This window comes from Lepisosteus oculatus, chromosome 15 (assembly GCF_040954835.1).
Source record: "Lepisosteus oculatus isolate fLepOcu1 chromosome 15, fLepOcu1.hap2, whole genome shotgun sequence".
Taxonomy (NCBI): Eukaryota; Metazoa; Chordata; class Actinopteri; order Semionotiformes; family Lepisosteidae; genus Lepisosteus; species Lepisosteus oculatus.
In genome coordinates this window covers 26,875,315-26,901,180 of record NC_090710.1, presented here as the reverse complement: position 1 = coordinate 26,901,180, position 25,866 = coordinate 26,875,315, and the positions used below count along the sequence as shown (strand labels likewise).

At 35.6% G+C, this 25,866-nt stretch overlaps 1 protein-coding gene across 3 annotated transcripts in view; it reads left to right on the top strand.

Moving 5' to 3' along the window:
- Window positions 1–25,866, top strand: part of il1rapl1a (interleukin 1 receptor accessory protein-like 1a) — a 514,328-nt gene that overhangs the window by 239,208 nt on the left and 249,254 nt on the right. For all 3 annotated transcript variants that reach the window (XM_006639178.3, XM_015364040.2, XM_015364041.2), the window contains 2 exons: window positions 5,747–5,933; window positions 9,843–9,996. In XM_006639178.3, coding sequence (XP_006639241.1) covers window positions 5,747–5,933; window positions 9,843–9,996 — 341 coding nt within the window. The remainder of the gene's footprint in view (window positions 1–5,746; window positions 5,934–9,842; window positions 9,997–25,866) is intronic.

Below are 25,866 nucleotides of genomic sequence, written 5' to 3'. Positions count from 1 at the left end.
CCTTATATGAAACCTGTACATTGTTGAAAAATAATGAAATCTTATGTAAAAGATTATCATCCTTATATCAACCCTTTTATCATAGGTATCAAAACATGAATACATGTGATGCAGTTTCAGGAAAGCAGATCAAAATAAACATCATCAATGCAAACAAAGTCTAAGCTATTACTCAAGCCCTGAAGGCTATGAAGAAACTAGTATCAGATTAATTGCTACTGAACACCCATGTATTTATTGTCATTATTTGATGCATTTAGAGAATGGTTAAAATTGAAATATTCCCTGAAGCAAGCACATCGAAAATACATTATTCTCAAAATATGCTTGGCAATGTTTTGTGGGTGGTGCATAAAAATGGACATTTGTGATTAAAACCAAGTAGTTTTTTTGAATATTTGGTTTGGTGAGTAACCCCAATGGCTTTACACTATAAAGAATGGGTCTCAAATAGATGTTTCTCTTCAATAAGTATTAGGAAAGGAGAAAATTATTTACATAGGCATCATAGGAATTTAATGGATGCTTCATCATCTGAGTGTTTAACATACTGTACAGTATATACATTATGTAATTATAGTGTAAATGATTAGAATTCTGTGTGTAAATTGTGTCCTTTTTGTGTTAAAAATGTTAGTGCTTATACAGTGATGTGAAAAAGAACATTTACCCTCTTAAGATTCTGTGGTTTTTACATATTAAGACATATCTGACCTTCATCTTGTCCCAACCAAGTCCTAACAGTAGATAAATCTAACCTCATGTGACATTTGTTTTTACTTTGTCATATTTATTAAACAAAAAATCAGCCAAACATTCAGAAGCCTTACTTGTGAAAAAGTAAGTGGGCCCTTACTGCATAACAGTTATGATGGTTATAAGAATCAGGTGCTGCTAAACAAGTGCACATGATGAGTTGATCATCCACCTGTATGTAAAATCAGAAACTTTGTCATTTTGGTCTGGAGCATTCAGGTACGTGCTAACATACTGTATCACTGCTAGGTCAAAATAATTATGACATATCTGTGACGGTCATAGAGAAAGAATCATTGCTGCTCATTAATCTGGGAACTGTTATGAAGTCATTTTCAAACAGTATGAAATCTATCATTTTACAGTGAGAAAGATCATTTACAAATGGATGAAGGCCAAAATGGTTTCCAGTCTACCCAGGAGTGGGTGATCAAACTGTACGATGCACCTAGAAATTGCAAAGAACACCAAAGCTACATCCAGCGATCTACAGGTCTCTGTTAATACAGTAAACGTTAAGAGTTCAGATTCTACTTGAAAAACAGCACCTAAAAACAACTACAGAAAACTACACACTATGAATCAAGAGTTCAATTAAAAAAAAACATGTAATTTACAGTATGTGTGGTGAAAGTAAATTAGTTTGCTGTCTCCACCGGGCCAGAAGTCCAGATTCAGAGTTTATATACTTTTCTACTGGTGTTTTTTTCAAATCCTAACAGACTATAAAAGACTAGATAACTCTCTTGAAGTTCAAACAAGCTGTGAGATATGATTTGCTTACTTTGACTGCTCTATGTAACCAGTGTTGGATGCTCTCTGGGGCCGATTGGACTGTTTGAATGTGAGCTATCCCTAGCCATCTAAACCTGTTTGAATGCCTTATTATTGCAAATAACACAATTCACAATTTCCATTAATGTAACAATCCATCTGAATTCTTTCTGAATCAAAACAAGGAAGTAGACTCAGATGTTTCAAAGTTTTTATATCATCATTATAATTATTTTTTTCTTCCATGATGGAACCAATTGGAACACAAGAAATTAACGTTTTAGTGTTACATTATATGTGGTTGTATGTCTAAGAGAATGTCTCTATAAATGACGAATAGCAGAAAGGAAAATAACAAGATAGTTTATTGTTTACTGTTTTTCCATTGACTAGGCTAAAATAGTTATGGTTTACAAAACCTGAATTTAATCAGCACGGAGTGTTTATGCAGAAACATGCTTTTGAGAATCTGGTTTCCTCAGGTACCATATGGTGTGGCTCTGCCCCTCTGGGGATGCAATCATGGGTGCTTCTGGGCATCTCCAGCTTCAGAACCACACCACTTCACAGGCAGTGGAAACATCTGCCGTGTGAAAGGCCAGGCCGTGGGGAATTTAATGTTTTCCATCTTCCCAGGCCTAACATTACCCTCTTTAACAAGATGTGTTACATTAGCAGTTGTATTAAACAGTCACCAGGACAACATAAACTGAAAAATAAACGTAAAAGGCAGTTTTCAAGGACCTTGCAGTTCGGTGAACTTACAGTTCAATTATTGTTAGGTGGTTAACCCATTCTCTCTGGTTTCGTCCCACAGACCAAAGACAAACCGGTAGATTAATTGTCTTCTGTAAGAGCTGGCACTGTTGCGAGAGTGTGTGTGTTTGTGCCTGTCTTTGTCCTGTGATGGACTGTTATCCCACTCACGGTGTGTCCCTCCTTGCACTTGTTGCTTGACAGGTTAGACTCTAGCTTCCCCATGATTGTACTGGACAAGTGGATTAGAAAATGAATGGATTGACATTGTTTACACTCAACTGCCCATGCAGAGAAGCACCTCTGTCAGAATCCACGAAATTGGAAACAACTGATAAATACCCTTTAGCCTTTCATGTTCATGAAAATAATTTTTCAACTGCAATTCAAACTTGGTCCACTGCTTTGTTTGTTTTAAATCTTGTTTGCATTTGTCCAAATTAGATATGTTTCATTATCAAAGCCTGGAATAGATCCTAACATGAAGGTTTCTACATCTAACTAAACACTTGTTTTGAATTTCCTGATTGCCTTGAAAAAGCCCAGTGAATGCAATGTGTTTTCCTTTTTCTTTTTTAATTGATCTAGATTGAAGCATGCAGTCGGTTTTTCAACAAAATCACTAAAGGTTTTGACGCAGAGTCTGTTTATTGTACTGCCTGTGCTGTACATCTGCTGTGATAGAGCTTTGTATGCAATTATTAATTCCTCAGTTTCATTGTTCTGTACGTCCCAAGGACTAACTTTCTGACTCTTAATTCACTGCATTAGATCAACCAGACTCCTACCATATGCCAAAGGTTCTGAGCTTACATAACCTTAAGAAATATTTTTAGCTCTTTTTCCAACACCATGTTCCATGAAATCTCCATTTCTATTTCCACAAACCTTCAGTAAAACTAATAGAATTAGAATGGTATTCTGCAACAAAGCCCTGTGCCAGTGAGGAATATTTCAAGGAGTTTGGATAAACTGTATCTGCTAGAATAACTGTCAGTTCACGAGTACTTGATAGTTCTTGTAGGACAAATGAAACTTGCAAGATAAAGTAATCTTCATTTCATCTTCACAGAAATGTATATTATGATGTTGTTTCCAACATAGTCGGTTACATATACAAAGTCAGAGATCAGAGTTTTTTTAAATGTTGTTTTTGTACAAATCTGTCTTTTTAAATTACTGCCAAGTTGTGGTGAATTTTTCCATGTCACGGTGATGTTATTAGTGAAGTACCACAGGGATCTATACTAATCCTCAAAGGCAAATTAACTAAGTGAGCTCCTTGAAAATTAACACTGAAATACTGTATGAGCCAAAGGACACAAGTGGAAACTATGGAGAATAGTGGTTCTCATGATTTCAGAATAAAATCTCTGTCAATAATCAAATCAATGAAAAGTTACAGATCAGGAGAAGATGACAAAAATGTCAAAGACTTGGAATATCCCTGTGAGCAAAATCTACCCAATCACTAACAAGTGGAAGATGCATTGTACCACCCAGACACTTACAGTACTGTAGATCAGGCCATCCCTCCAAACTGAGTAGCAGGCCAAGGAGGAAACTAACGATACCACTCTGAGGCCAACGGTGATTTTTAAGACGTTTCTGGGTTCAGTGGTTGAGATAGGTGAAAATGCCCACTATTTAACAGTACCCCTATCGCTCTAAAAAGGGTGCTTCTATGGAACTCCGAAAAAAATAAATTCAAAGGGTTTGCAAGAAAGTACCTAAAGGAGCTGCAAACATGTGGCCAAAAGTTCTGTGGCCAGGCAAGACATCTGGAGCTTTTGGTGTAATGTTTTGCATTAAGACCAAAATATTGAGTTCATGGGTCTGAAAACATATGCAATCCAGATATTTCAGTTATTATCTTTATGATAATTTTAGCATTTATTGTAAGTTACCTTGATTTTTAGAAGTGTAGTTTAAGCGTTCAGGATTTAAACGACTTATTTTTTTAAAAATGTGTACGCATCACTTTGTAATTTAACTGAACACCATACGAAACATCTGAATCCTGTTGTACAAGGTACTGTACTGTGCATTCTTCTAAGCTTAATTTAATGAGCGTGAGCCATTTAGGTATCTGGGGGTATTTCTACCTGCTATTACACAGGCTTCAGGAGGAGGGGGACTTAGGTACAATGTTATAGTTACAATGGCCAGCCTGAATAGGCTCTGCCATCTGTCAGGGATCTTTTTTCTAACACTATCTGGCAGTGTTCAGTTAAACTTACGACAGCCAAAATATGCAAGTGGTACATCCCGGATTCAAAAGCCTGGATTGAGAGTTTCAAGGTCTTATCACTCCTGAAGCAAATTTAAATTATTTATAAGAGGAAACCCAAGATCCCAAAAGAAAAAATTATCAATATTATAAAAGCAGGCTTTGTGGGTATTGTAAAAACTGTTAGCATGTTCCACAAATTCTGTATCCTCATTATGTTTTCTTGTAGCTAAAAACACATACAGTACTGTATCACATACCATAAGATTAATGAAGAATAACACCCATACGCAGCTCTTTATAAAATAAACAATATACTCTATGACTTACTGCATTTGTATTTGCATTATACATTTAAAAAAAAACAGAATTTGTGCTGACCTTTTTGTGAATATGGGCCATTGTTATTATTGTTTTTTTTGCATTACGTTGTTTCTTAAGGGCTATTTTTCAAACAACTGAATTGCTCTGGTTGCACTCATATTTACACAAATGTCACAGGTTTCCTCATACCAAGGGGAAAAAACAATGAAGTTGTATTTTAATGAAGTTCAAAACTTTGTTTTTAACATTCAGTATGGACATACAAGAAATGTGGAAGTTTATGTCAAAAATTTCATGCATTATACCAAAGAGCTTAAATACAATACTGGACCAGGACTGATCTGTAACATCTATCTGCAGGGTAGAGCTCGTCCTCATTATATCTGTAGGGAGATTGACTTAATTGACTGCAGGCATTAAAACTAATGCCTTTTACATCAGAGGCAGCATGAATGCATTTAATAGTCAGATAATCATTTCTCCTACTTTTTGATTTTAATAATATTCTCTTTATTTCTCTCATATAATCTTTAAATTGTAACTGTTACGCAGACAGGTAGAAATAGAATAATTAAAAAACTGCTATCATTATCAAGAAGTTTTATTATTTCACAGAAAACTATTACTTTGATCACTATTATTATTATTACTTCTACTGTTAATTGGAATAGGAGTAAAATGGAAATTGAACTATACAAAAAACTATATTAAGCATTCTGTTTAGGCAATGATTCAAAGCAATTGGAAACAAACGTTATCATTCTGAACATTATGCCATCTGTTTTCAGCTTATTCTCAGACTCAATCTGTTAATACAGAGCAATTAAATACAGTACTTCTTAATTTTACATGTTGCTAATAATGTCCACCACATAACGTTGTATGTTATTTTTTTTTCTATTTCAGAAATTCAACATATTGTATGAAAGTCTCCATGTCACTAACTGTGGCTGAAAATGACACAGATCTCTGCTACAATTCCAAAATGAGGTATTTTGAAAAAGGCGAACTTAGCAAAAGCAAAGAGATTACATGCCCTGACATTGAGGACTACGTACTGCCTCAAAGGGAGCCTAACATTGTGTGGTATAAGGTAAGCACCATTTTGTTATTCTTTAAGGTATGTTAAAAATTAAAAGTTGAGTTGAAAAAAAAAATAATATTACTGTTTTGTGAACATTTATACAATATACTATATACTGTAGATACTGTATCATTTCTTACAGGTTCTTTATTGGTTTTTCGTCAATGCTTGAGTCTATCATATTCTGTTACTCAAATTTCATTCAATTAGTATACAGTTATATATTTACTGTATGTGACACTACCACAATGAATAAGGCAGATTAGGCTCATTTGACCTACAGTGGAAATTGTGGTTTACACTTATTACACAAACAAAAAAAGATGAAAAAACTGACTGACCTCTCCCCTAGGATATTACTTATAAACATTCCCTTGTGTGTGTGTGTGCGTGTGTGTGTGTGTGTGTGTGTGTGTTAGTATACAGTATTTGCACATTGTCTACAAAAAGCATGATATACGAAAACAAATAAGGAAGCAGGCATCTTAAGCCACTTTGTATTTAGATTTTTTTCTTGCATTAACTGTTATCATCGTTTATATGCAAACACTATAAATGAGACTGTCTGCACTCGTCAACAGTTATATTTTGCATGTACTATTAACTTCAGTAGTCTTTTTTCCTCCAGTGACATTGTAGATTGTATTCTTATACCATCAGAATATCAAGCAAAATATCTGCTTTTAGCTCTGTATGATTTCCTACACATGTTCTTTACATGTGTTCAACACTTTTTTGTACATATAATTATTCTGGAGCAGCACAGTAGTGCAATTCTTAGCATTGCAGCCTCATAGACTCGGGGCCCTGGTTTGAATTCCTGGGGTGTCATCTGCATGGTGTAATGGAAGCCAGTCCAGGCTCCCATGAAGCGTAGTTCAGGACCCTATGCAGACAGTATAATCCTGAAGTAAGTGGAAAAGGACATCAGGGGAAGGTACAGCAGGATCAGGATGGGTTGACAGACAGGGGGCGTGATGGTGGTGATCCGATGCTGGGGGGGCATGGCAAAGGCAAACTGATCCAGACAGTCTCCTGGACCCGCTGGTAGGCGGGCTTCTGGGCTTCCATCTTCCAATGCACAGCCAGGAATAGCGAGAGTGCCAGGCTTAAATAGTGGGACAAAACAGGAGACAAAACAGGAGGCAGGTGCTCATAATCAACTAAAATACGAAAGGTAAAATACGCCCTTAAGTGGAGGGATTACGACCGTGACACATGGAGTATGTATGTGTTTGCATGGGTTTTCTCCAAGTGCTCAGGTTTCCTCCCACAGTCCAAAGATGTTCTGGTAGGTTAATTGCCTTCTGGGAAAACTGGCCCTGATGATAATAATAATTGCTTACACTTATATAGCGCTTTTCTGGACACTCCACTCAAAGCGCTTTACGGGTAATGGGGATTCCCTTCCACCACCACCAATGTGCAGCATCCACCTGGATGTTGCGATGGCAGCCATAGTGTGTGTGTGTGTTCATGTCTGTGTGTGCCCTGTAATGGACTGGCACTCGATCCAGGGTGTCCTGCCTTTCACCTGTTGCTAGCTGGGATAGACTCTGTCTCCCCCATGACTCTGTATTAGGCTAGAAAATGGAGGAATTATCAGTTTTGAATTCTGGTTCAGTTGAAAGTCTTTTATTTAATTTTGGGGACCTTAACATAAACAAACTGACACTGACTTTATAATGACAAAAGCCAGAAAAGAAAGGAAACAAAGCATTTACTATTAAGAAAAAGATAAAAGTTCTTTAAGGTAATATATTAAACTGACATCATTAATTGTCTACAGTACACAAAGAAAAGAGACTGTCACTACTGAATCATACAAAAAAGAAAAAAATCAGAAACAGTTTACCTGACTGAAATTATTCTTGAATTATATAATATACTGTATATCTGCAATGCACCAACCTTGAGGCATTTAAATTGAGGGGGCGGAATAGTTTTTTTAGAAAGTTTTAAAAAAGTTTCTGAGGACAAGACAGCCATTTAAATAGTTTAGAAAAAAGGGTTTTGGCCAAGACAAAAATCCAAAGATAAGGAACATAATTTTCCCCTAGCTTTAAATACAGGGGGAAGCTGCCATGATAGTTTAACAATGCATGTTAAAAGATTTAATTAATTCTTTTAACTTTTTTGTATGAAAATGCCCCTTTCTTTAGAAATTAGTATCTAAACTACTGTACATTCATTCACACATTCTACTGCTAAAATAAAGAGCTCATATTAAGATAATTTCCATGTGTAGATTTCTTCATGTGAAGAGCTAGTGCACATACATATTTAGGAGAAAATCTCTAGAAAATTAGCTTTGTGCCTAAAACAAAACAGCCAAAGAGGCAGATAAAGTAAATTGAATTTACATGAGAATGATGAAAAATGTGGAAAATCCCCATACATTTTCACTTGGAGATCTGCATTGCATGCTATAATGTAAATGTGATAAATCTATGTATAGAGAGCTTTGGGACCATATGTGGAAAGTGTCTGGCACAAATTTCATTGTACTGTACATCTTCACTGGTTTTTAGCCATGGGCTGGCTAATTACATGATATTACTGTATATACAGTATAGTAGTTTCAAAGAGAAATATTCTTGTTTTTGAAATAATAAATTAGCTCACTAGCGATTTCTTGCCTGACCAAAGACATTTAGAAAGCATCATGGGTAAGAACTTTAAGACATTCTTTTTGAAAAAAAGAGAGGAACCCAGCACAGGTTTATTTCATTAACATAGCTCAAATCAAAGCAAGAAAGGATGGTGAATCTTACAATGACTGTGAGAGTTTAATGAAAAATATCTTTCAGATTTTGGGAACTGGTACATTTTGTTTGACAAATGTCTTGTAAAACATTTGCGCATATACAGTATATACTGTACAACATAGTGGGTGTAGAATCCCTTGGACATCTACTGCATTTTGTTGTGTTACAACCTCGAATTTGAACTGGATTTTTTGTATGATTAAAAAATATACCTAATACTTTGATGGGGCATAATCATTTGTACTGCAAATGAAAATTCAATGAGAAAAAGAAAACCGAAAAATACAGCTTGGACAAGTATTCAGCCACCTCCGACACCTCAAACATTTAACATTTAGTTGCTCCACGTTTGGCAGCAATTACAGTCTCATGTCTTTTGCAGTATGTAGTAACCAGCTCTTCACATCTTACAGGTTTAATTTTCTCCCTCTCTTCCTTCGTTTCAGAGGCTTCATCATGCCTTTTTGCATATTCAGTAAGAGACTTCATGTGAGCTTTTTTCAAACATGGCTTCCTCCTCACCACTCCACCACACAGATTAGTGGAACACCCGAGCTATTCTTAATTCACTCACAAATTCATTAATGAGACATTGTACAACTTTGAGGGCTGTTTTTGACCTCTGGACTGCTTCTCTGACCAATGTCTTTCCCAGCTGCTAAAATTTGGAGGTGGACTTGGTGGTTGAAGGTTCTGGATTGTTTTCTGCATCCTCCACTCGCGAGTGGATGAATACTTTTCCAATTAAGATTTTTAGGGTTTTTATGTTTAATTTTTTTTTTTAGCTCCAGACTATTGTATTATAGAGGATCTTGTATGGATCAAAAGGACAAAAAATACAGTATGTAAGTCTACCAAAATACATAGGGAGTCAAAACTTTCTACACCCACTACAGTATATATAATATTTATATATACATCCATAATTGTTAAGCTGACTGTTCCTAATAATGGCAGTGGCAACATGGTTTGAAAGTTTTAGCTTTAATTAAAAACATATGAGGCAGTTGGTTAAGAATGTTAGAAAGCTCCAGGATGTTTTATTTTTTACTTAAGCTAGTTAACTTTTAAATAAAACGATTTTTTTTTTGCATTTTTTCAATGAAAGTTTAGTCTAAGGAATGTCACTTGTTTAATTCTTTGTTTAAAGGAATGCAAGCCAAAACAATGGAGACAAAGTATTGTACGAAGAAGGGATACCCTCATCATTCGGGAAGTTCGAGAAGATGACATAGGGAATTACACTTGTGAATTGCAATTTGGAAACTTTGTTGTGCGAAGGACAACAGAATTGACAGTTACAGGTAAGGAAAGCTACATTTCAAAGGTATATTTATGCTTTAAACAACCTTTGTTTTTTTACTGTGTAACACAGACCTTCTTTGCTTGTTATACTTGTGAATGAAAGATGATGAAGATTTGCATATGGTAATTGGATCTCAGAAATTTATAGTGGTTTCATTCTGTCATTCTCTTTTGATTGCAAGAGTTTATGAACTTGGTTATTTCTCGCCTCCTAAGTTTAAACATATTATGCTGTAGTTGATGTTTCTCTTATCAGCTCTCATCAGGCTAATGAACTTGACCTCTGTTTCACTTTGCCATCTTAATAAAACAACTAGCATTTATAGGGAAATATTTTTACAGGGTTTTAGATTAGAATCTTCTCACTTAAGACTTTCAGATGAAAATACTTTTATAATTTCTTACCTAGTGCTTTATTTAATACCATATAAATGCAGGTATGTATTTAATATAAATAGTAAGTGGAAATATACAGTAGCACAATCTTAATTTACTTTGACACAAATCTTCAGTGCTAATGGGGAAAATACCCCAAGTACACCATTTCTAGAAGGACTATTGGTACCTTATAATAACATAAAGGCCATTCTGGGCCTAATAAATCATAATTTTACCATCAGTTTACTAATACTATTTTTTTTATTACAGAAGATGCCAGCATAATTTGCTGTAATGAAATATACTGTATGCTTTGTATTTGTGATAGTTAGCAAAAAAAAATTTTCCAGCATACACTATGCTTGTACAACTGCAAGGAGAATCATAGTCAATATATTCTGAACTGCAGTGAACTTCAGACTAGAGTTTTTTTTTAATTGCTGGATAAAGCTAAAAGTTTCATACTGGAATAAATTTGCCCGGATCTGCTTCAGCATTTTCTTTCACATTTTCACATTTTATCAGCACATTTTCTTAACAAAGTCTCTTAAAATATTTAAGCATGAACTTTAAGCTTGTCTCTGCAAACTCGAATGTAACAAATTAAAGTCTATGTCCTTAATTTTGGAAGGCTTTCCTTCTGCAGTTGGTTTGCAAAGGTGCTTGTAGACTATGTGCAAGTAATGAGTGCCAAGTCAACAATAAATTAGCTTCTAAGATTTTTTTAGAAAAAAGTGAGTTCTACTTTATCTTCAACCTGGAGTACCCCTGTGTCTTCAGTTTTTTTGTTCCATCAGCTCTTTGATTAATTATGCTAATTGATTTCTAGTTGGCTAAGACTTTTTGTTCTTTTGAAGTTCAGTATGCTTAGTAATGAACTTTAACTTTAATCTGAACCAACTTTAGATGTGTGGAGTATAAATTATAAAGTGGGTTAGGCTAATGTTCATACAAAGAAGAAGAGGGTGTCATAAATGTTAGACTTCTATTGATTTTATTGATTAAATTGTTGTTCCTTAGCCATGTGGATTTTCTCCAGGTGCTCCGATTTCCACACACAGTCGAGTGTCCACTGTTGAAGACAACTGGCATCACTATGCTGTCCCCATAAACATGTGTGAATGTGTGTGTACCCTAGGGTAGTAGTAGTAGAGTAGTGTCCCATTCAGGTTGTGTCCTGCCTTGCCCAAATTGTCGATTAGCCTGCAGCTCTTCATGGCCCTGTATTGGACTAAGCAATTATTGAAAATAAATGGCAAATATTTATTTGTTTTAATGCTTCAAGAAATAAGGTTGAAATTTCAATATTTGGATTTACTTGAAACCATTTTCAAATGCACTAATTTAATATTTTTAGAATATCTCATGATCTCTAAAATGCCACGAAAGCATTATAGAATGACTCACAGATGAGGAACATAAGGCAGCTTTTAGTTTATGATTGGGGTGCAAATTATTTTACTGCTAGCTACTATGTAGCTCCAGATTCCAAATTGCAAGTGTCTTTGAAAATCCTTCACAGAAGTAGTAATTTTTATTGACATTCATAAAAAATTATTCATTTTTAGAGAGTATGCAAAAGCCGGCACAGCATAAAAAGTTAAGGGTAAAAACTGCAGTTTGTAATTTACACCTATCTGATTACAGTTTATAATTGCATAAAAATATAGACCATGATTTCATTCAAGCACAATTTGAGCGATCAATCATGTTCTTCACAAGAGCAGATATGATCCTCCCTTATAATTTTTCTTGCTCTCAGAATTCATTTATATTGTGAAAAGGGACAGGCAATTACTGTATGGTGATTATGCTAAACAGTAACCATCAATATACTGCATTCATATTTTATGTTTCTTGATGTAGGCAGAGATGGAGTTTTAACTTTTTTGATTTGTTATTAAATGGGAATGTCAATTATCTGTGCACAGCATGATCTTACAGACTATATTGAGTCCTTGCTTATTTCCTCTCTCTCCCTCTTATAATACTAAAATATACTGTGTACTCAACCACTCAGAATGCACACCCGATAATACAGCACATTGCACTGCACACATCACATCACACATTTAGAGCTGCATGCTGCTCTGTTTTAAAAATGTTCTGTAGTTGGACTGCACTACTTTGTAAAACCGACAGGTGGAGCAGCTAATGCTTAACATGGTGTGTGGAAGCATTTGGGCTATCACTAAAAAATGCCTGGTTTCAACTCCCAGTCTATGCTGAGGGACAATCTTTTTCCAATGATAGAATGTTAGTTGTTTACTGTTTAGATTTTTTTAATTTTAAACTGTAAATATTAAATTAATTTAAAAAATTTTAGAAAAAAGTTATATTTTACAATATAGTTCTATTTTACTCAGCGGGCTATATAAAAAGTGTCACTGTGATAAATCCTTGTTGAGATATTACAATATGAGTTATCTTTTTTTCTTCAATTACATGGTTCAGCATAAACATTCACATTTCCTGTTTGCTGAGAAGACAAAGATCAAAATATGATCCATCTTAGAGTAATATATTTTTGCAGGACTTCACTGAATGTGAGCAGAAATATGTGCCTTTTCATTTTGAAGAGCAGCCACCGGCCAATGGTATATCACTGCCCCTAGGGCAGAGGACTGAGCATTTAAATCAACGCTACTGACAGGCCAGTAAGGAGCATGACACTCTACCTCCTAACTAACTGAGGTGATGTAGGGCCAGCATGCCTCTTACACTTTTGTTCCCTCATGCAGGAAAGTGTCTCAACCCTGTCTTATCCCTTATCTCTCCATCTTATCAAGCATATTTGTATGTCCACATGGGAGCTGACTCTCACCTATGTCCTCAAATGATCCATACTCAGTGTCTATCTACAGAAATAAAATAAATCTTTTCATAGAGCATCCTTTGCTCATTTTCACCAACTCTCTTGGGTTTGTATTTTTCCCTTTAAAGCTTTTATTTATTTTATTTTTTATTGTTACCTCTTTTACCAGGTGGGGGTAGTCTAAACACTTCCTTTTATACATTTCTTCATATCTTCAAGAGGTCTAAAGTACTGCTTGGCCCTTTGCTTGCTTCAGAGTTCCTAAAAGAAGAACTTTTATTTCTGTAAATTTGGCTAGAAACTGAGTGTGTCTCATTTTTCCTCCTTACGCTTTAAGAGTGTGGCTTCTTCAACACCCCCATACACACACACTTTTCTTAAACAATACATTTTTTCCTTTCTGTTCTTTTTCAGAGGAGCTTGCACCTCTTTTCACTCTTTATTAATTTTGATTCTCGTGGTGACATTTTTTTCTCTGTTCTTACCTGCTTTTATTTGCAGGTTTAAAAGAATACACAGGTAATTAAGGAGAGAAGTAATAGCAGGCTTGTGAATGCTGGGCTGCACTGCAGGCTTTTATTTTATTTTAATGCCTGCTTTTAAAAAAGTGCTGTATTTGGGTGTTCACGGTTTGCTTGAAAATATTAATTTAATTAACAGAGTATATATTATTTGTGAATAAATAAATATAAACATCTTTGGTAGGTAGTGATCATTTTTTCAAGGTTCTGTAACCATGCCTGGTTTTCCCAGTTGTACTAACTGTAAGAAGAGGCTTTCTGTGGACAAAGAAGATGGTCATGAGTCTTGAATCATCAACCTGAGGCTCAGAACATGTTGCTAGCGTACTTGTGGTCTATATTTTTGGTTTCCTCTGATGCTACTTTTCAACACTGGTTTGTGCTCAGCGGGTGATGGATGAGACATTGCTGAAATTCTCCAAGGCAAAATCTGAAGATCCCTTCTTTCACACCCCATTTTTTACTGCTGTGTTAACCTTTATCTAGGAGCCCTCTGCCTGCTTTTGCTCATTGCCGGTTACTGGAGCTTTCCCAAATCTCACTTACCTGATACTATGCACGGTATGATTCTACAAATGATCGGTTTTGCTCAGCTATTTGAAGGTTAACAGCACGTTTTTCTACCTTTTTCACAGCAGTGCCCTAAGCAACAGATGTAGGCACTGGATGCTTTTGTTCCCACTAGGTCAGAGAAAGAGTTTGATTACCCAGATGCATTTTCTTTGGCAAATTCTAGGAGGAATTTGATTTCTCTGTGGTGCAGACACCTGTGATAATTGATTGTACTTAGAAAGCTATCTCTTGGGTTTTTATCTCTAACATGGCTTTCATGACAGGCCCTAAGCCCAGTGAATCTCTGCTGTCCATGTTTATCTGGTCACTTCTAGGCAGGATCATGATAATCTCAAAAGTAGAGTGGTCTCTTTGCTTCAGAGACCCCTCCCAATAGACTCGGGTGGAAGAAATGGCCACTCTTGAGCAGACTATAGCTCAACACTTTTTCTGATTAAGAAACTTGAGGCTAATACTTCCAAGCAAAAGGTAGAAGTGGCGTGCTTCACCAGTTTCCCATTTGCAGACTCAGCAGTTTCATCTTTGATGCTACCAATTTGTCTCCTTGGCCTTCTATGTGGTGTTTTTTTCAGTGTTTATGAGGATTTGGGAAGAATTTAGTAAAAGACTCAAACGAAGAAGTTGAAGAAAAAAACAAAAACATGCATAAGCACATTTAACTGCATGTTGAGTCAAAGACGATTAGGAAAAAATAGAAACATAAGTAAAAATAAGTGACGTTGCTGTTAATGCCTTTATACGGTATACCTCAAATGTGTGTATGTGTAAAATTCATTAAGTATTACCAGGTACATTTTGCAGTGGAATCAATAATGTAAAGATAATGTGAGATGGTTCTTTTCAAACTGCATGCATTAAGTATAATTTGTATTAAGAATAAACCATAATGAGAGCTAAATGCAAAACAGGAAGAAAAAAAAAGAAAATTAATCAAAGGAGTCAATGGTCCATAATCCATTACAAAGATCCCCAGTGATAAATGCAAGAGATGGTGATAAATATAACCTCTGTTACCATTTAGCTGCCATTGTTATTCTATTAAAGTACTGATCACTGCTGATAAGAGCATAAAGCCATCAGGCAGTACAGCAGTGAAAAATTTCGCCATTTATCTGTTGCAAGTATACACAAACCAATGAAAGTATTTATTATATAATAGCACAGCGATGAACCACTTTTCTGCATCATTTTGCTTTCACCCTTAGTTGGTGTTGAGGACAGACTAACCATCGGTGATCCTTTTTTTTGTATTCCCATTGCAGTGATTTCAGGCTCTAAATCATTGGATTTCAAAGGCTTCATAATTTAAAAATGTTTAATCTTTTAGAAAGTCGCTTGCAAAAAGGATATTTAATGATTTCTCAAAAAATGTAAGGGGCTATTTCATTTACTGAAAGAAGATTTTAAAGCAATCTGTCTTCCACAAAACTCTTTCATGTGGTGAAATTGATAAAAGCAGGTTTTTGAGTCAAACGTTTAAACTAAATCACCTATTACTTTTATTAATTTACTTCGCTCAGTGCTCAGACCTTTTCAAACACTCTAGTACAACATCTTGAATGTGTACGAGGGATAAAATCTTTAGAGTAGGTGACAAGTCTGTGGTTTCTTATATACCTTTACAATTATATATACACAATTATGTATACAGTGCATCCAGTCCACATAACATCAAAGAATATATCAATGCAGTTCATATAGACAAATCTATGAAGTGTTCTAAATGCCATAAGTGTAATACAGTATCTCAAAAAACATTTTTATATTGTACTTTCGTTTACATTTTAAAATAAGATTATGTTCTTGATCAGTAACAAGCATGGTGTGGCTCTGCAACTCCAAAAATATTGCTTTCTCCATTTTAAATGCACTTGATTATCCCAAGAAATGATATGAAAGCTGCTCATAATTAACTAAAAATTTGCAAGTGTACTTTGCTAATAATATACAGTGGGGGTGTGTCCAGTGTGGAGGCGGAGCCCTGATAGACGGGCGACGCCTCTCTTTGTAGTCCCAGCTGTTTTGGCTTCCATCTGGAGAGCCCCAGCTGGGTGGGTCCTATAAAGGCACACTGGACATGCTCAGACAGGATGAAGAGGGCCACCCCGGAAGGGGGGAGGAGTTTTTCTTTCAGTTTCATCGGGGCAGGCATATACATGCTTTTGTTACGCTCTCAGTTCTAGTTTTGTTTTTACCTAACATGCCCTGCTCACCAGACTGGACCCCGCTAAATAGGGTACTGCAAGTCCAGTCTGGTCACTGCTGTGCTAGAGGCTCTTTTTTCCCTTTTTTAAATAGGGTGAGCCTACCCTGGAGGTCTTTTTGTTAGTTTTACTCTCTTTTGGTATGAGTTTTGGTCCCTGCTAACCTCACACCGGTGATTCTGTCCCCTCACCTGGGGCGTTGACTTCTTACCAGTGCTCACCGCGTATAACAGATTTCAGTTATTTTATTTACGTATTAAATAAATACACCAATAACTGACCATCACAAAAAACATTTTTATTTCTCATTTGAGCTCTTTCTGATGTGTTTTAATTCTTAAAAGTTCTTATTTGCGGCAGGATGTTTAGAAATCTGTAATCCAAACATTTTCTTGTGATATTCAAGTCCTCAGTCGAATGTGTGGTGAAACTGATGAATGTGAGGCAGATTTCAGTCACTTGTTTCAGATGGAGAATAAGGTTATTGCATTATATATTTTTTGGATCTTTCCTATAATGTAAACTCTCATATGAAACATAATTTAAAACTGAATTAACTCTCACCGTTTGTGATAGTTCACAGGTTATCTAGACATGCAGAGCTTTTGCATTTAAAAGGCTCCTTAAGTAGAAAACCTAGAACTCTGTTATAGACTTCCTCAGACAGTTACATGCTATTAGAATACTAAACATAGTTGTAAGATGACCCCATACATATACCTGATTTTTAACGACCCCTGTTATTGCTGAAATAGAAAAAAGGTCATTTCGATTTCATTTTCTTTTAGACTTGTAAAATTTAATGGCTTTATGCTCCATTGTGACCTTCTAAAATAATGTAGAGAGCTTTGAGTTATGTGCTGAATTTAATGTGTAATATGTGGTTTATACCTTTAAAACTTCCAACAAAATGATTAAACTTTAAGTGACTTCCTAACATGTTCATGTAATGATCTTAAATATACAGAATAATATCATTATACTGTACATGTGGCATGCAAACAGTTGTGGAGAATTCTTGCTGAGTTTCTGAGTTTCTTGCTGAGAAAAAAAGGACATATGGGTGAATCTTTACAAGGGCACTATGCAGAAAGATGAGACGCTCAAATCAGATGAAGATTTTATGAACTTTAAATTAATGTCCTACTTACTCATGAAAGAACTCATGGCACTCTTAATTAGAGAGATGATGTTAGCCCCAGTGAACTGGGGTTAAAGTCTATTCTGTGGTCAGACAATATGGTCTATATAAAGTTCCTTCTTAATTACCAAAGTAATTTCTTCCTTCTCAAACTGATGTGTTGTGTACTAGTGCTGCTAGGGTATAATGGATGCCACATGTCACCCATGTGAGTGCTGCACTTCAATTGTGGGTGCATTGGATCGTTCGTGGCCCAGGGAATTGTAGTTCAGACGTACAAGGGAATTGGTTTGTATCTGAAATACAAGGTCAAAACAAAGCAGGTCTGAGAATCCAAGCAAAACACACGACAGGGAACTAAGGATGTAGAGAACTGAAGACTTTGAGACGCTCTGAGTAAACACTATCAAACAGCACAGATCATTGGCAGATCAGACCTTAAGTAGCCTGCTCCATCTGAGGCGGGGAGGTCGTGATTGCCTTCAGGTGAAGCAGGCTTCCTGTCTATGTACCCATGGCAACCAGTACTAACTGACAGGTGAGTAGAGCGCAACTGACTGCCATGGTAACTCTACCTTATTCCACAGTGCTTACAGTGTCGGTGAGCATGATATCTTGACTTGATAATTATACAAGAAAATGTAATTGTAATGTTTACCACTTGCATTTTCCATGCATCTATAATTTTAAATCTTACATTTTACTATCTCCGGGCTTTTCTTGATAAGAGTAGGGAGTTATCCCGGTTTCAGAGAGAAATTTCCCCCCTCCGCCTTTACCGTGGCCTCCAAAGTGTCCCCATGTATAATTGGCTTGCACTTGCCCTGTGATGGACTGGCGCCCCCTCCAGGCTGTACCTTGCCTTGCGCTCGTTGCTTGCCGGGTAGGCTCCGGCTTCCCGCAACACCGTATGGTATAAAGCAGTTTGGCAACTGACATGACATTACTTTTTACTTAGGAAAGCTCTTATCTTGCACTTTGAGCTTACTTCATTTTTCATTTTATGCTCTGAGAGAGATCGTATCTTGTATGATGGCTTGGTATCTCGATTAGCATCACTGCCTTGCAGAGCTGGGGCGCTGAGTTCAGTTTATGGGCTGTTACCTGTACAGAGTTTCTGTGTTCTCCCGGTGTTTGCCTCGGTTTCCTCTGGCTTCCTCCATATAGTCCAAAGGCATACTGGTAGGTTAATTGGCTTGTGGGAAAATTGGCCCTGATGTGAGTATGTGTGTGTTTGTTTCTGTCTGTCTGCACTGCAATGAACTGGCACTCCTATCCAGGCTTTGTTCTGTCTTGCACCTGTTGCTTCCTGAAATAGGCTTTGGCTCTTCTGTAACATTGTACTTGATAAAGCAGTTAGAAAATGGATAGATTTTATCTTGTTACTGTATATGTACTTGATAATTACCTAATGTTTATGTATGTATCTTTACATGAATAATTGTGATTTCCTGTTAACATGTCAACATATGTGTTAACATTCTAAAATTAGATTTTTTTTGTGATTATAATTTGAGACGGAAAATTACTGATCTCAATCAATTTATTGTGCGCGTAAAAGGGGACATTAAGATGCTGTAAGATAATAATAATAAGGCATATACTGTATATTTCATATATATTTAATTTAAGATTATACACTTAACAAGATGGACCTCACCTTTCATTGTATTAATATGAGCCCTTTCATATTTTGTATTTTATGTTCTTGATGTATGACAATATTAATTATAACTACAGAATCTGTGGAAACGTATTGGAATGTTTGCTAGGGTATATTGTGATTTAACTATGGTTCTTTTAGATCAGACTTGATGAGATGGGGAAAAAATGCACATGTACATATCAGTATTTCCTAATGAACTGCTCTCTACAGTCAAAATGACTGCGGTATGTCATTGAGTGGTGTCTAGATGTATACTCTGTTGTGCCTTGTGTGACAATAAAGCATAACTGAGACTGACACCATTTTCACACAGCACTTGTTATTTTAATGAAATGCTACCAGACTAAAATAATTGTTGACATTCTGTTATTAAGAACATGATGAGTCAGACAAATGCAGTTAAACTGTCATTTGTTACATGTGTTCTTGAAGTCTGACTTCCTAGGTTGTGCTTCTGTAAATCAAAGATTCTAGGAAGTATGGCCCTACACTATTACACTGTAATACTTCAGCTTTGACATTGTTAAGCTTATTACATACTTTTGTCATGTAGGTGCTACTGTTGATTTACTGTATTTTTAATGCAAAGAGAAGTAGTATTTATAGTTGTGATTCTGTGTACTGATCAAGTTACAAAAGCATTTAGCTACACATTATAGCAAACTTTGCTGTACACACATCTCTACTGCTATACTATTGATAGATTAATATATTTAAAGAATGAAAAAATATATAGAGGCTAAAATTCAGATCACGTTCCTAAAATAAACTGAAAGCAGTGGATGTGTGTGCAGTTTTAACCAGCTGTGTGTTTGATTTGATAATTGCTGCTCATACTTGTAGTCATTTGCTTGTTAAATGGATTGTGGTCAGAGTATCAGTAAGATGCAATCTATTCCAATTTATTTTAAAAGCAGCACTCCATTTGTTAAAGTCCTTTTATTCCCAACACACACATGCACACAAACCATTTCTTTTGCTGAAAGTACAAAGCCTTATTTCAGGGTGTTTTATATTGAAGACATAAGCTCAAATTTATGTGAGAAAAACAAAAATATAGAGTCAATTACTCTCCATTTAGGTGGGCCTACAATGCTGAATCATTTTAAGGCTTTAGCACCCTGGCTTACACTTGAGATGTGTTTCATGAAGCCTTTCATTTTTATATACAGCACTTAACTCAGTGTCTGAGAGCTTCCTGTAATCTCGATTCTGTTCCACAGGATCAATAAACTCTTAAATCTGGGTATAATTAATGACATTGCCACATACGGACATACAGCAGCATAATTGTATGCTGTGTCGGATATATTTCAGATATGCAAGCTATTTGTCAATTGTCTTGGGTGTCTGCTTTGGTTACTTTATTGCCCCACAGGTTCTCTGGCACCTCTTGTACTCCGAATTAGAAGTGAAAGAGGGAGAATATCTTAAAGAGTTTGTTTTAGATCTGAAGTAACAAGAACAGTAAAATATGAGAGGATGCATTTATTACATCTACTCCATTTGATCCTTAGTAGCTATTTGACCCAGAGAAAATCATCCTTTAATCACACCTACTGTATATAAAGACTGGGTATTAACAACGTGGCTGAGTAGTTGTTCCACTCCCACTAATCAACTTGGATACTCAGACCCCAATTGCGTGGAGACCAGATGACTCAACATCTTGATTTGACAAACGTGAGGTTGGAATTTCCTGGCCCTGATGAGTTCATCTGTCCAAGACTGTATTATAGATAGACAACAAGAGAGACTATATATAGCAGACGATGTTTCAAGTGCAAAGACTGAAGGAAAGCAAAGTTAACATTGCAGAAAAATCTTCAAAACCTGTATTCTCCATTGAGAAACAGAAAGCTGTCAGGTATTGGGCACAAATTGGACTCAGGTTAACTGTGGGCAAAATATTTTTTATATATATTTTATATATATATTGAATTCCCCCTTTCGATCTGTCAGGTAACATTTGTCTCACTTGTTTATTTGGAGGCATTCATGTGCTGAAGACAAAAGCTTTTTTCTTTCCTCATTTTAGGTGTGCAGACCTACCTGTGTAGGATTGCTTATGACATGACAACCACCATTTTTCACAGACAGAGATGTGTATCCACTTCTGAATGGCAAAAAAAGTTTTTAAGCTGTACACAGTAGCCTGTAAATATTAGTTTATGAGTTTTATGCTTTGTAGGTTTACTTTCATAAATAATTGTCTTTTGGGTTCTAAACTAGCTTTGTCTCAATCACCAAATTGTTCAAAGAAAACTAAAGAAATCCTTTTAACTCGCTTAGCTTTCCCATATGACTGGGGGTGTTTTCTTTTTTTTAATTGCTTGTAATCAATCAGGTGTCAGGATGACTGGCACTTGACCATTATTTAGCATGCTGTCTACTAACACTAGTCAACTTAACAACAACAAATATTTATAGTAAGTATATAGTACAGTATATAGTAAGTATATATGTATATTGGAAGTACTGTAGAAGGAAGGTAATTACATTCTTTATAATACATTTGTTATAAGGTACAATTGTCATATAAATAATCAATATTTTCTTAAAGTATACACATGAAATACCTACAGTGTAGGCCTGCACAGTAAGTGTTAATAGAGAGGGGTTATTCATTGTACAGGAGCGATTAAGATTTGATGAAAGAGTTGGTGAAATCTGAATCAGTCATTTAGTCACACAGATAACAGATGCTGGTTAAACACAGAGCCATTTTTTATTTTTAAATATAATTGAGCAATTGAATAATTACATACAATAATCATATACAGTAAATCCATAAATAGAATGTGGACATAAATACAAAGAATGGATTAAAAATGTTATAATATTTTCTAACTCTTCTTCTTCTACATGTACAGAGACTGGACAGAAGTAAACAAATGAACACATTCCCAAGAGAAAAAGACTTATTTTGTCAATGTGTATAGCAAAGCACAAACAAAATCTGACAGGAGTTATACCCTTTTCCTCATGCAAGGCACCATCCATATCGATGTGGAAAGCTATAGAATTATTGCCGAGCAGCTACAGTACGTGCAAAGTCTCTTTGATCCAGCTGTTGAGTACAGAAAATAAAGTGTAAAATAAACACCTGCACCAAATGAAACTGTTAGGTCTACCAAAGAACAGGCTTCTGCCATTCATTTGGATACAATACTATAAATATAAAAAAGCTTTTGCTTTACAAAAATAAAATGTACAAAATTACATAGAAAGTACAAGACAAAAAAACTGATTTCCACATGGAAACCCAAACTATAATTTTTCACAAAATATTTTGAGAGTCTGGAACAAACTACCCAGCATTAATCTTCCACTTCCACCGATACCACTGCTTCTTTCCTGAAACTGCTGGATTAAATCCTCGGATCAATTAGCTACTAGCAACCAAATGAGCCAAAATGTACAAATGGCCTCCTCTAATTAGTAAATGTTTTTGGGTTCTATAATGTGGATTACTATGGCATGGGTATAGGAGTACTGTGTGCAAAGATTCCTGCTCTCTTTGGATTTTTCAACAACTAAATTCTACTCTGGTACCTACTGTAGGACCAAGCTACTAAGGCAGTGTACCTTACAGCAGCACTGATTTAGCCATCATTTCTGACCTTGTCTGACAGCATTTTCTTGATGCGTTTCTAGTATTTGTAAAAATTTAAAAAGTTTATATATTGCTCAGTACTTCTGTTTCTAATTTCCTATATTTAAAGATATGGAGCAAGAACAATTTCTGATTTCAATCTAAAGTAATACTGGGGTCATAGATGATCCTGTGTACAAGGCTATGTTAGCACTATGAAATGAGAAGATAAGAGTATAATCAACAGTATTTTTGAGAAACGGGAAATTTCACATTCACACATGAAACTGTTGGAGCCAGATCTGATAAACAGCTGTATATCTGGGACAGCCCTCCGCATATATTTTAACAGATATACAGTGGTCCTTAAAACATTCCATTATGCTAGTTCACAAATGCCTAATCTAGTCTTCGGAACTGAATTTCTGTTGCAGTGCAATTTATGTGGCCATATTTGTACATGAACCTGAGTACTTGAAAAACTGACCAAGTTATTTAGCACTGCAAAACTTTGTAGACCACTGAAGAGATCCATTATTATAGTAATTGTTAGAATTACTGTAGACCTAAATGAGGGTTCTGATGATGCATATTTTGGTTTCATTTTTTATAAATAAAAGTACAGTTACCAGTAGAAAACTCTAGCCATATGCAATTAAATTATTTGATCGATCTGACATTTCCTTACAACAAAAAACACAGCAACATACTGCTATCGAACAGCTAATGTATATATATATATTTGATTTGTACTGTTATCGTTGGTGAAGCAGGAAAATCACAATACAAGTTGCAGCTCGGCAACACTTATTAAATGTGTTATTACCTAGAAATGTTGTAAGATGTAAAGTCAATTACAGTAAAAGCAATTTTGTGATTGACATGGTTTCCTCAGACTTCAGCATATATTTACATAGTTTAATTGCTCTTAAAATGTTTTTTATCGTGCTTCATCCTTGAAAATTAAAATGTTGTGCAGAGCCACTATTCTTTTAGCGACAAGGAAATGATAATAAAACTATTGCCTTGTAGTGTTTATTTCAGGAATAACTTTAATCCGGGCTATCACTGTGCTTTTAAACTGGGACAAAGAGAAAAGTTCTTAGAAAGTTGTTTATGACACTTTACTTAACCAGAGAAGTCAGCTGGGAAATTCCCATTTACAATGACGGCCAACCATGAAGCGTACACCATTGTAACGCAGAAGACAAAGCAGTGAAAGAAAGAAAAGAACAATCAATAAAAGTAAATAACATAGCAGGATGTGGCAGTGTTAACAAGTACAGGTGTCAGACAGAAAAGATTTAATCATACAACTGAAAACACCCTCTGATACGAACATGGATAGTTTCAGCTTATCCTGCAGATTGTTCCAGTCATTGGCAGTGGCAAACTGAAATGGCTTGAAAGTCAGTAGTTACTCTTGGGAGGTTCAGGTTGCTAAAAGTACTTCTTCATCTTGAATGGTGGGATGGTACAGAGAAGTGCAATAAATTAAAATAAGAAAGTGTTTTCTCAATTCATCTAGCATGCAGAGAAGGCCAATAAATCAAACAACATAGATCACAGTGATGAGTGTGATATACAGTAGGGTGCCAGTGATAAATCTTATATCAGAATTGTAAAAGACACCAAGTTTCCCAAGAACAGCTTGAAAGACCATTCTAAATAACACCATGGCATGTATATTTGACCAAGGACTATATGAAGAACTATATTTGCTAGAACTAAGTTTAGATTGGCATGTCATCCTTGGCATTTAGATTTATATCTTCAAGATAGGCTTAGGAGTAATTTGTGAATTGGTTGATTTTGAAAGTAGAGATTCAGTAACACGATCTGATCTCGGCTAATGTTTATGATCTGACTAGTGTAGACCTAATTTGTAAATTGTGTCATCTTCAGAATTAATAAAAAGCACATGAAAAGGCCCCATTATGTTGAGTCACACATTGAAAACTGTGCTCCTTTGTTACAGGTTAAAGACAATCAGTTGCCATTTAGGACTAAGTTCTCAAGACACAGGACATTAGACTGAAAGTGCTGTATCAATGTCTAAGCAAAGTGGAAGCACCATTGTTTAGTGTTCCAACCTTACATATTCCAGTAGTACAACACTAGTCGTAATAGGTTTTTGTTTGGTTTGCGCTAAACTATATTCAGTTTCACAATCTCCATTCCTAAGACAATTCTAACAAGTTGGAGAGACCAAACCAATGTGTGTGAGTGCCGAAATGTGATATCTCGTGCAGTGTATATCTCACTGCATGCTGATACATACTCTTGAATAGAAGGAGGCGGATGATATATTTGCAAAAGGTGGCAATTGCTCAGCTCCACTCTGTATCACACCGCCATAGCTGTATAATTTATCTTCATTGTGATCAGGTTGAGATACAGGCAATAAATCTCAAGTGACCGGTTAAAGCCTTATTGGTAACCTGCTTATTGAAAATGCTGCTTTCTGTACGATGACAAACAATAACGGGAACATCTTCATGAGCCCTTTGTAAATCTTATTGACGGCAAATACTGTACGTCAAGAGCTTAGGAGTTTGTTGCTTTATATTCTAAAAAGAATGAAGAGCTTATTTGTGAAAAATCGTGAAAACATTCAAACAAATAGGATGCATATGAACTAAATCATAAATAAAATTGTGTTCTTTTCACTTGCAGTTTATCAAGACAATACTTATGTCTAATATTTATTTTTTATATTTATGTACGTTGTAAAGCAAATATTAAAGGTAGCATAATATAAGTCAGTGTTTACAACTTGTTTACAATATTACACTTGAGCTAGACAGCCATGAGCTAGATTTCCTGAATCTTTGGTTTTTCAGTAGGTCTTTGTGATAGACTGTACACAGCCAGATCAGCTTGAAATTCTTCCGAGAACTCTCCTTTCAACTTCATGAAGAATGGACTAATGTAATTTCTTATTATTTTCATCATCGCAATTTTGACCTACCACAA